This window comes from Ambystoma mexicanum, chromosome 1p (genome assembly GCF_040938575.1).
Source record: "Ambystoma mexicanum isolate Mex_15411 chromosome 1p, UKY_AmexF1_1, whole genome shotgun sequence".
NCBI lineage: Eukaryota > Metazoa > Chordata > Amphibia > Caudata > Ambystomatidae > Ambystoma > Ambystoma mexicanum.
In genome coordinates this window covers 626836718-626849672 of record NC_090921.1, presented here as the reverse complement: position 1 = coordinate 626849672, position 12955 = coordinate 626836718, and the positions used below count along the sequence as shown (strand labels likewise).

The 12955-nt window shown below is 41.9% G+C and overlaps 1 protein-coding gene across 1 annotated transcript in view; it reads left to right on the top strand.

Moving 5' to 3' along the window:
* LOC138577315 (class II histocompatibility antigen, B-L beta chain-like) overlaps positions 1 to 12955 on the top strand; it is a 436072-nt gene that overhangs the window by 286338 nt on the left and 136779 nt on the right. Inside the window, exons 4-5 of the mRNA XM_069649617.1 lie at positions 497 to 610; positions 3144 to 3172. Of these exons, the coding sequence (XP_069505718.1) occupies positions 497 to 610; positions 3144 to 3172 (143 nt within the window). The remainder of the gene's footprint in view (positions 1 to 496; positions 611 to 3143; positions 3173 to 12955) is intronic.

Below are 12955 nucleotides of genomic sequence, written 5' to 3'. Positions count from 1 at the left end.
ACTAAAAAGCGTACAAAAATGGAGGGTGCGCAGTAGGAAGTACACCTAAATTCGAAATTGCCAGAGAGCACTAAATAGCACTACAAAATGGGGGATGCACAGTTGGAAGCAGACCTGAGAATCAAAATAGAATTTTAGATTTTTGAAGCAGGGCATTTAAGATAACAGTACCAAACAGCAGAGAGCCTTCAGTAAGTGCCACAACGCGATGCATATTTCAAATGGTGCAGAGATTGTAGTTAGCAGGGAGGGGAAAGGAGCAGGAAGCAACCAGAAGCATTCAAGTGTCCAAGGGAGGTGTGTGGCCCATGCCGATGCGATTCAAGTTGCTTACCAGAGCAAATTCATTGTGGTGGAGTGATGGCCTGGTGTTTCTCTCATGAATCCCATATATAATTAAATACATATTAAATGTGACTGGTATGATTGTTATGCACATAGAGTACTCAAGGTGTAGATGAGATAATGCATCAGGGTATCCTCCAATGTATTACAGAAGCGCCAGGACTGGAAGAACACAAGGCAGAATTGGCCATCGGGATCTTGGCCGGGTTGGCAGGCATCTTCTTCGCATCATCTGCCCTAGTCTGGCATGGCTGCTGCAAGAAAGGTAACCCGGGCTTAATGGGGAAAAAAAGGTTTCATGGAAAGATGATGTGCTTGAGATGGGTCAATCAAGCTTTGTGGTACATGCAGAATGGCAGCTTTTTAGATGGTGCTTAAGAGTGGCATTTGCCTGATGGAGTTGGGGGGCTTTGCAAATGATTACAGAATGTATCATTTTGGATTGGGCTTTTACTGAGTTTAATAACAAATCCTTACATTTTGAAGCAGTGTAAGTACTGTTCCATGTCGCAACGGTACTAAACAGTCTTCATTTTATCAATGTAAGGATAAAAGGTGGTATGACTAATTGCAGTATGAGGAATACATTGCAAACATATTTTGTCACCCCTTTTCTAGTCAGTTAGAATATTTAATGAGAATTTCAGAAGATATGTGTCTATCTCATCTAGTGTAGTCTAGAGTATTTGTGTAAAAAAGGCTCACACACATATCCCACACTCTGACAAGCACACACGCCCCCACGGACTCAAACATGGGCACCTTCTCAAAATGTTTTGCTTACCCACATTGCATTCACAACATGCATGCACATGAGCCCTTATTTTCCCTTATTTTAAACCGTACACTTTCCATGTTCATGAAGGTTTCTTCACTTGGGCACTTCATTCTAGCACTAGATCTCTTCCCGCCACCTGAAGAGTGATGCAGATTTCATGGCATGGAGCCTGGGTGATGGGGGCATTACAAACATGATAATGCACTGGTGCAGCACAGATACACAGACATCATAGACGTGGGGTTGGGGTGGGGTCGGTCTGGGAAACACTGGCAGGGAATGGCGAACCAAACAAATCTGTTTAAGCTGCATGGTAATTTCTGTAGACACGAAGAAAGGACTGCAAATTTGCCCAGCAAATGGTCGCCATTATGGTTTGGGAAATTATTTTTTATATAGTTTGACAACGTGAACGGAGGAAGCCAAAAAGAACAACTTAAATATTATTATTAATAAAAATAAAAATAAAAATAATAATAGTAATAATGATGATAATGATGATAATGGAGATGTAATACAATGTACAACTGAAGTGGAAAAGAAAATAATGTACTGAGCACCAGGAAAACAAGAGATGTTTTTAAAAGCATCACTTCAAAAGATCTCCCCTGCGGAGACAGTTACGCTCTCTATTAAAAAGGGATAGTGCTTAATTGGGCTTTCAGGAGTATGCACTCATGCTGTCTCAGCAGACCTAAAAATAGAGAAAAGCAAAATGAAACCCTAAAATAATTATTCAGAATACATTATTGCAAAAGCAACATATAAGATACAACAGCTAAAGTGCCTAGAAGTAAGAAATGTAAGTAATAATTGAGAAAGATAGCTGACAAAAGTAATGATCACATCCAAATGCAGAAACAAAACTCTGACTGATGTATCTGCTCTGACACCCATTCCCTTTGATGTGTTTGGTAGTTTCTGCAAAGCAGGATGATTGTGCCACAACTTCCTGGGTGCTCACCCTTTCCCAAGTGTGTTTGATTTGAAAAAGTGCCCATCATATGTTATAGCATCAATTTGTGTTCATTCACTTCCTCCTAATACAGCTCTTACTCTGTTCCTGGCCCTTGCTCACTCTGGACTAGCACCTTCGAAATGGCCAGGATACTAGGCATTAATGTGCACAAATACAGCACATAACTCTGCATTCCCTGGTTAGTAATATGTACTGCCTTACTTTGTAACTTAAAAGCTGTTTACAATGGGATAGAACAGGGAAAGAATTCCTATTCTCCAGCAACAATTGTTCCCTGTAAAATCGTATATATTTTTATGGGGTTTTTTTTAAAACAATTTCGGGTCAATTTAAAATTCACTCAAAAATGCAACTTACTGATTCTTATGAGTAATTGCACATTCTCAAAGGCTCTTCCTTGACCTGCATGTGTGCAGGGCCCAGGCAAGTGGAGAAAATTCTGCATTCTGGGATCAACCTCAGTCACAAAAGAGAACCTGCCTCGCAAACTTCACTTTTGTGTATCAGCCTGAGCCCAGAATGCATGCATGGACGTGTCTACCACCGATCAAAGCACATCTCTATCCATAGCAGGGGGCAGTTTGATTGGCACATCTCTGCCCTGCACCTGGTCTATACTGTCAAAGGCCAGATGCAAGGAAAAGGGAAATCCTGCCAGGGGGTCTTCTCAGACTCCTGAAACATAAAATAGAAATCCTCATGCTTCCCAGAAGTGTTTCTATTTAGTGGTGTAAATGTAAGAAATGCATATGCAGTGATGGGTCCCTTCAAGGCCTACAACTGTCAACGCACTCAAGGTACCTATGTGGAAGGTGAGGATGACCCCAGCTCCACAGCGACATGGGGTCAGCAAGCCGATTGGGGGCTGGCTGGGGATCCCATGTGCCTGCAGCCAATCCGCCATTCACCTGGCATAATACTGAAAGAGGGAATAGATTAAAATATATTGCCTTTGAAAGGGATGCAATGGATGGTTTGAAATCTCCATGTTTCCAAAATGTGTTGCTCTGTATTTCACACTGTGTTTGTCTTGTTTTATAGGAAGAATCACATCCTGCTGGAAGCATGAGGTAAATGTCACTTCTTCTTCAGGTGTTATTATTGAACCTTTGGTAATATGTGTAGACTCTTGAGAGGTTGCATGATTGAACATGCTGTTTTGCAACCTGCTTCACCAATGTTGCTCGAATCTTTGCCTTGGGTTAGGTGAGGTCCGTTGAGGAGTTTCATTCAGGCCCTATGCCTGTACGTTGGTGCTAGATTTCTCTCTGTTACACTGAACCTACAAACTAGAACTCTGCGGCTCTCCAATATTAAGATCCTGCAGCTCAAGTGATCCTGCAATTTGAGTAGAAATTGCGCATTTCTCCTTAATGGCTTACAAAATGTCAATAATGCTACTCTAGTGGTGTACATTCTCCATTTTAACCACTCGGGCCTCTTAATAAGTGTGACAGACATACATTTATTAAGAAGTTATTGTCAATCGGGGAGCACAACGCCAAGGTGTACCATGAAGTAGTAGTAGAAAGCCTGGAATATGCCGGAACACGCCGGAACGGTACCAAAATATCTAAGCCTATGGAAATATCCAAGTCCATGAAAATCAACTGAAAACGATGGAAAAAACAAATGAAGAGTACTGTAGAGATGATGACTTTTACTTTAGAGATGATGACTTGTAAATATTGTGCAGTTGAAACCAATTGGTGACCAAAATATGCATTTAACCGGTAAAGGTACATGAAAAGGACAATAGAAGTATACACTTGTGTTATGTTGAAGAATGACTCCAAGCTGGAAAGTTCAGCATCTGTATTCAGCATCCAACCACTGCCATCTTTTCCTTGTTCCTCTCAGTAAAGGCCATCATGATTGCAAAACATTCTGGATCTCACCTACAACCGCACTACCATTCTGCATACAAATCACATCACAACACCATCTTCCTCCTGATTTAATTTACTTTATCTTCGTGCTTTGCCCTTTTCATACAGGACTGGTCTCTCCAATTCTCACATTCCACCATCATCTATTTTGATTGGCGAGCCAGATACTTCAGTAACGTTTTTAGATCTGCTATAAATGGTGTCTCCCTTACTGGGCTGCACCGACTTGATCTGCTAATCTCATTTGACTAATTCTGACTCCTTGTCATTATCAAACCACAATGAACACCTGATATCGCTGACCCTTCTTCCCCTCATAATCTCAAACCGGCATCTCCCTCACATCGTGTATACTTCACAAATGTGGCTGTGGAAATCTCACTCACAAACGTAATTTCCGTCCATTTGCTGTAATAATCTATTAACACTATGGCAAATCATTTGCTGTTTGTCATTTTGTCATCAGCCCCACAATATCTAAGGCTAGCTTTTGCCATGGACCCTTTCCTATCTCAAATATGTGCAAATGAGCTGCTATTGGCCTAATTGCTCTATCACGTTCTTTGTACACCCCACACATACTCACAACATTCTCCACATCTCTAGCCATGCCCAGCCACCAGAAATCCTGTCTCACAAGCCCCTTGTTAGTTGCTGCACCCATCTGACCTGTGTGCACATTCTCTAACAACCTGTCTCATCTTCCTTAAGGGGAATACGTTTTTCTCCTCTCTTCAGTAGGCATCCTTCGGCTAACTCCTCTGCTACCAAGGCATACGAGCGCATAGGCCCTGATACATTTCTCATAGTCTGCCATTTCTTTCTAATAAACCTGTACCCTTGTGGTATGTCCTCATCTTCTGCTCCTTGCATTCTTACTTTGAGATCACATGTCCGCTCGTCATGCACACAACTCCTTAAGTGTCCAGTATCGTCTGCTCACCCTCCGATTCTTTCATTGGCACAGCCAGTCTTGGAAGGCAATCTGCAACTTGGTTGTCCCTGCCACTTCTGTGCATTACTACACATCCAGGAGACTCACGACTGCCCTGCTCAGCCTCGGGGAGATATGGTCCATCACTCCCACATCGAGCACGTTTATTAGTGTTTTTTGATCTGTGCTCAGCCTAAAAGGAGCACTCCGTAGAAATAGCTTGAAATGCTCAATGGCCCATCCACATGCTGGTGCCTTCCTCACTATCCAGACCTCTGGACGCAGAATTAATTGTGAATTTTTTGCCTTCCTGTTTGGTTTGAGTGAGAACCTCTGTGAAGCCCTTTCCACAGACACTCGCACTGGTACTCATGCAATAAAACCCAAAGCAATATGACCAAGCCCCCAACCCACGTGGCCTATTATTCTACATCTATACCTACTGAGGCCGCCAAATGGGCATTTTGACATACTTTGATGCAAATAACTGTTTACCTGTATGGCACACAATGACCACAGAAGCCCACACATTGTAACAACCAGCCAGAGGAATATCTCATTGTAAATTGCTCCTTGTCTTGAAGAATGCTGGGCCCTTTTAATGCTAGAGCCGCCCACAGCCAAAACTCAAGTACTCGGGTCGACAGACACATACCATACCTTTTAAAGTATATTATTGGTATCTTTGGATTAATTCAAGATATTGTCTATGCAAAACCAAACATCAATGTAATCAATATGTAACATTATTGGCTATTGGCACTTGTGTACAATTGTTATAAACCACACTCTGATAGTTTCATTTCCTTTTCTCAACATGATGCTCTTCTCCATTATAGTTTGTTAGCCTTTGTGTTAAGCTTTGCATATATGGCTTGGTGTTTGTTTTATTAGGTATGCCCATTTACTTTGACCTGCACATAAACTCTGTCTACACAACATTTATCGTTTCTTCATTCAAAATCATTGTTATGAGTAGGCAGGGGAGCAAAGGGGCATTCGGGGGTCGAAACCCCCCATTTTAAGGGGTGGGGGATTGGATCAAAGTTGGGTGGTGGATTGATTTGCTGCATTTTCTTGTACTTAACATATGTTATGTGTGTGCTTTACTTGTGTTCTATTGGTCCATTAGTAATATTTGTGTTTAGCTAGACTCACTGCACCGAAATAACAGTGTAACCACGTAATAGCACTTATCATGCTTACTTTATCAAAATGCCCAGACTAAAATGCCATGTCACAGTAAGAATTGGCTAGATTAGCTGCACCAAAATGCCAGCCCAGCCACGTAATAACACTCTTCATGCTTACCTCTATGTTTAAGCTTGGTACTGGAAACGCAGTGGGGTGCCATGTTAGGACATTTTATCTAGAAAGTTCATCAGGCTGTTAGTCACATTTGCAGTATCACCTCCAAAAGGTTTGTTGGACTGAAATAGAGCCATCCATTTGTCAGGCTTATCCCTTTGTGAGATTGGTGGTAGCACAGTCCTATAGAAGGCCAATAAGGAGGGAGCGTAATCCGTCGTGTTATGGGCCTTTTCCTTTTGAAGGCTACTGTGAAAATTATAATGCCATATTGAGAGTGTGCTTCTCTACATCTGAGTGACAAGAAAAGACAATCTGACATTGAACAAGTACTCTCACAGGCGTCAGCGAGGCTTGTGTTGTAGGTCTCTAAAAGCACTTGATGGGTTGGGTCAAAGTGAGTCCAGCAGCAATGTTTGCCTCAAAGAGGCAGGTGAGGCTGGGGCTGTGTCAGTCAACTGTCAGCGAAGAGCCATAGAAAGTATTATGCGAAATAACCGATCTGTCTGTTGTGACCTCTAGTTCTTTATGGGTGCAAAGAATGTGAATTTGTTAATTGGGATAGTGACTCATAGAGCCGTGATTTCTGTTCAATCCTTCTGTGTATTGAAAATCTGCAAGCATTTGTATTCATATGTTTTCCATCCATTTTCTGTCCTAAAGTTTCCTTCCAGCACTGCAATTTTAAAGTCATTAGGGGTGTGATTTGGTCCCAAAAAGTACTAACTGATGGGTGTGCCTTTTGTCCGGCATCTAACGCTTTGCCTGTGAAGATTCGTCTACTAATATATTTGCTGGCCTGCTTCCCAAACATAGCATCCCCGCCAGGGCATTTCATACACATAATCATATACACTATATTGCCGGATGCAAGTACGAAACTTCCCGTAATTGTGTAATCCAGCTCTGTAAGTGGTATCTTGTTTGTATCTCAAATGTAAAATGTGGGCAAGTTAGACATCTTTCGTTTTTGCATGGCATGGTTACATTTTCTGTGTGATGTGGATGTAACCTGTCTCTTATCATCATTTATTTGCAATTAACTAGTCTAGCTGTCTGGAAGCAAGGAGGCGGCCATCTTGTGGTGGGATTACAACTCGATGTTTGACAACCAGTGGCACTCGAGTTTGGGTCTCGTTTTGCTCTGTATTCTAGGAGGTTGCTGTCCGGAGTCCTTGTCCTGTGGATCGGGCTGTCCACAATTCTGCAACTGTATCCATGCTTTCGTGCCAATTCATTCATTTAAAAAAAGCTGTAAATATGGCATGCCAAAAAAATGGTGTAATTACTGGCGGTGTCAATTCTGCCGCTTCACAAACCGGGTTTACACCTCTTTCAAGGGAAGAGTTCAGTGAAATTTATAAGCGTAAGCAATGGCAGAAATGATGCCGTCATCGGAAATTATGCTTTCGCAAATCGGTGAAAAACAAAGAAAACATTATATAAATATATTTCCGAATAGGAAAAAAAAAATCAAACAACACCCAGCAAATACACGGATGCCAAATAAATGCCCCATAACCACTGAAATCACTTAGACATGTGCTGAATACGTGCACAAATCAGTTTCACAATTTACAACATCCACACAAAAATAGTCACACTCTGTAAGGCGGAAAGTGGAACGTCACACATCATTCCAACACACAGACAAAAATCATTAGGAGGAGCTTTGGTATTCCTAAATCAGGCTTCAGATGCCTGAACCACTCAGGGGGCGCTACTCTTCTGCAGGCCAGAACTTGTATGGAACATCATCCTTGCTTCTTGTGTGCCACAGAACATTGCTGTGTTCAGATGCATGCACATTGAACGAGTACCTGACCTCGGACCCTAGCCATGTGTACTTCCATTTCCTGCTGTGGGCCATGAGGCCAATGCAGTGTGAATGAGGAATCAGCTGGTATACAGCTCCACTACCCGGGCATTCATTGCTTGGGATATGCCAAATGACAGCTGGCAAGTATGTGTCAATGATGATAGGATAAAAATGGCCGAAGCCAGATGGCCGCTTTCAATATCACGACACCCATGTCCAGATGTCTTTGGAAATTCAAAAACAGGCAAATGGTGTGTAGGTAACACTTCACTCCCTGGATCAGTCAATAGATGTCTCTCTGTGGATGCGTCTTACAAAATGGCAACTCTCAGATCATGATACTGGTGGTTGAAGTATGCAATTACACTGGCCACCAACACTTAGTATATGAAGTGTTTGTGGCTGCAATCCCTTGTCCCTTCCCTGGGCATGATCCAGTGGGAACAAGGCAATTACAAGAAATGACCCCCTGGCTCACGTGCCCTAATTATACATAGAAGAGAAGATATTCTGCAGTGCCATGTGCCCCAGAGTCCCCTCAGTGTCCAGTAACAACATAAGATGCCACCAAACCTCAACGGCATTTCAAAGTAAGGGAGGCAAAGTGTTGCTATGACCCTGTGTGCAGCATTGACACAAACCTGTTGGAACACACACTACATGTTGCATGGTAAAAATCATGACCAAAAAAGAGGAAACTATGTGGAGTAGGTATCTGCAGAATAGGAAGAAACCAGCTGACCTTGGCGAAAAGCAGGTAACAGTCACAAAAGTACATTCAAGGCATGTTCAGAATGGTCAGAGACATATGTCAACAACACTCGGCATACAGTCATATCTTGAAAACATTGAACCCGTGTATCCAACACTAGGCTCTTTAAGACGGGGTAGCAATACTCTGAGATAGAATATACTCAAACATCAAAAATCAGACCGACTCAGGAAGTTGGCAAAGTAAATTGTTTTATTTTCAATTGTCTAAAACAGGGAGTACAACGAACATCAACGAAACTGCTCGATTTTTTCACTCAGCGAGTTTCATAAAAAACACCATATTATATAGTAGAAACTCATCATCATTGACCTCAATATATGTGGCAAAATACAAAAACCTACTTCAGAAAATGATAGGCTTAAAGGAACATCTAGGTATACATTCCATACTTGTCCGGGAAAGTGATTGTGTTTCTAACATCCGGTGGGCAACTGAGCCAATCTCTAGTGCAAGTTACTTTGAACATCATCAAATACACAACGTCCCATTGGTTATACAAACTATAGGACTCTCAATTACGTGGCCCTCTATAATTGGTTGGCACTTGTGTACCCCTCTGTGGGTTGGTCATAACCATAGCTTCCCACCTCGTTCGCCTGCCATCTATCATTACCCTTGCCGTCTGCCAGTCAATTAGCCTTTGAACACTGGCCTTGTGAATGTTCTCTGTGCCTGGGAATAAAAAGCAGCATAGGCACACTTATCTCTCGGTTTCAATACAACTCAACTTCAGGGTCTATTTTCATCTAACCATGTGACTGGAGAGCATGTTTCAGAGCCTTTTGCTGTATTAATAAACTCTATTAAATGATGGACCTCTGACATCTTCAGTGTTCTTGCACCTCAACTCAAACAGGAGTTTGTTCTTTTTGCACGTTAATTGTAGCATCTGCATGAATAGTCAGGCTCACGGTGGCCTTGACTTCCCGGTGCTGGGCCACCCAAGCCTTTCTTGAATTCACCATCGTTCATTAGCTGTTTTCATACTGCGCCACACTGAAAAAGCCTTTCTGCTCATGGGGTTCACACTTCGCTAAAGTGCCTTGTGGAAAATCCATAGTTCATTCATTCCTATGCATATACAATGGCGCATCGCTGCAATCTATTTTACTACATAGCCAGCCTTAAGAATTCTTTGCCCTACTTGCGTTGCTGCACCTGTACAGGTGTAAAATAACTTAGTATCTTCTTTATTATTTCTGTAGCATGAGCATCTTTATCTTGAGCCTGAAATGTTGCTCATCTTTAACACCATCTTCTTTGCTTCTATAGAATGTCTACACACGTCAGTTTTTTCTGGGTGCATCAGCTCCATTCTGAATGACGTCACCAGTCTTCTTCCATATTCGCTTTTCCCACTTCCTCCGGGATTTTATTCAAATGGCCATCATATGTTCGCGAATGCATATATGTCTTTCTCAATGGGAACCTTGCTTCCATGATTCTTTGCGTTATAGGTATTCTCACTGGTACTGCACGTGTCTCGCACTCTGGCTCCCAAAATATAGGCAACATAGGGGCAGAGCTGTGAGTGGGGGTACTTGGCTCAACCTCTACACTCCCCCCTTCTGGGCGATTCATCGACCACTCTCTCATCAACCTTCACATCGAGACATCCTTGTCTGAAGAAATGCTTCTTTGGGACCCATATCTTTATAACCCCTTCCAGACATCCTGCTGATTTCACATGCTCATCCTTGTTCCAGGAAATAAGCATGCACTGTCCACTGGTACTACAGTAGATCCATATCCTCACATACTTCTTGTGGTTCTTCGGGTGCAGGAACTTTATTCCTTCAGGTGCATAAATGCTGGCTTTCACGTAGTCTCTGATTTCTTCATCTGTCAGCTCTTTGGATTTCCATCCTGATTCGACATCAATCATAATTTTCATCCCAACAGCTTTATTTGCAGTTTTCTTGCATTGTGAGATTATTATTCTGATCACACAAAATCTAAGCAAAACCATCACTATCAGTGCTCCAAGCAACTTGAAAATGTCTGCCGTCCATTGTGGGACCCATGAAAAGATTGAACCAAACCAGCTATCATCAGAAATGTCTTCCACTTCGTCTATCATCTGGACGTGAAGTTTAGTCAGCAACGTTATGGCCTCTGTCAGGGTGCCATTCTCATCATCATGAGAAGGTATGAATGTGTAACATGGTTCTCCGATTTTGGCACAAACACCTCCATCCATAACTGTGATCATTATCTGGACATATCTGTTCTGAAGAGTCATCAGTCGTATGAATCTCAGCTCTTCCTTGATAGCATTGAATCCCTTTATGGTAGTGTTAATCGTCTGTAGAAGCTCCCATCTGTTTACCTGTAACCACTTGGTATTTGCTGCAGTCTGAATCCTGGGCATGAAGATTGTTGTAAATATTGATTAAGTCTGACTGAACAATCTGTGCTCATATGGTATGGCATCAAAGCTTCTATTGACTTGGCTTAGAAGTAGTTCTCTCTGTTCTCTCGATTCAGTAACTCGGCAGATCTCTTCTTCCTCAGATGAGCATTTGCTTTAGGAAATTCATCAATGTTCAGGTCACTCCTGGGTATCACCAACTCTGGAACATGGACATTCACTATAGAACACAGTCCTCCCCAATCTCTGGGCAGCTTCATATAAGCTCTGGATCCGCAAGCCCAGTAGTGATCCATTATCACTGCTGTCCCACTGCTCATTCCTGGTACATCAAAGATTCAACCACAATTTTGATTCTCTCCAACTCTTCTCATACCTTTATTTCTAAAGCACAACTTTGCACTGTCTAGAGGTACTATCTGCAGAGGAACTCCTTTGTCTTCAACCCACGTCAGTAGTTTTGCAAGTTTAGGCCATAAAGGTTTGCATCCTTTCTCTACTATGTCAACAGTTGGTTTATGAAAAACCAATTATTACCCGGGCTCTGCATATGACTACACCTTCCTCCCATCCATCTGGAGAAAGTGCTGATCCCAGATCTGAATCTGGCCTCTTTCCTTCCATCTTCGAATTTCATCTGCATTTTTTCCCGATCTCTCAAGCCCTCTGTTTACTTCCCATCTGATTCCAGCTCCTTTCACTCCAGGCTGCTAATATCTTATCACATTATTTCTGGTTTATACTCTTGCTCTTGTCTTTATATCATGAACATAATCATCTTTATCTGGAGCTGTCCATTCTGTAGCCCATACCATAGATGCTGTTCGGTCCATGAATTGACCTCTTGCCAGCCAGAGTGCAATGTGAGATAGTGAATTTGCTGTTTGAACATCTATTTGATGGACATGAATATCTTACATTTCCCCATGGTATAAGGCAGGAGTGCACATACATAGCATTCCTCCTCAGATGTTTGTTTGCCCAGCTCCTTCATGTGCTAATACCACCTGTTGTTCCCCAATTTTGCTGTACTATCTAGGTAGTCATTTAATGGGAATGATCATTTTCCCTTGTACTCCTCTTAAGTCACTTTCTTTGTCTCTCAATTTTTGTATCTGATGTTCAGTGATAATATCCATAAGGGTCTTTCCTGCATAAGGATGTCTAGGGAGAACTGCCACAGAACTAGATGTCTCCTTATGAACTACTACAGCTGGAATTATCACATAAGGCCTTGACTGCCTTAAAACTGCTATATCTGTATTTTCCTGCTGCATAGGATGATATATAGGATCTCCTACTCTTTGTGGACAAACATAATAAGCAGTGTGTATTGTGAGAGATAGAAGAATAACAATGAACATTATACATGTATATGTTATATACCAGTACATCCATTTCCAATAGCAATAGCTTCTTGCATGTCGTGGTGCTCTCTCGTTGTTTGCCACATTATTATTACTATCAACATTTCCCATTTTGCCTGTAATTACTTTTAAGGAAGGAAAAGTCTACTTTAATCAACTCATGACATATTCTGGCAACTGTTGAATCTACCCCACAAGCTCGACAATCAGCTGGCTAATTGCAGGACGATTGACAGGATTCCGTATGAACACATAAGTGTTATCCTTTTGCCAGACAAGATGAGGATGGGTTTTGAGCAAGTATTAAAATATCAAGCTTGTAGATTATGAATGTCATCACTCGACAACACCATCCATACACTCAAGGAAATGTTTCAGAGAGTAAACAAA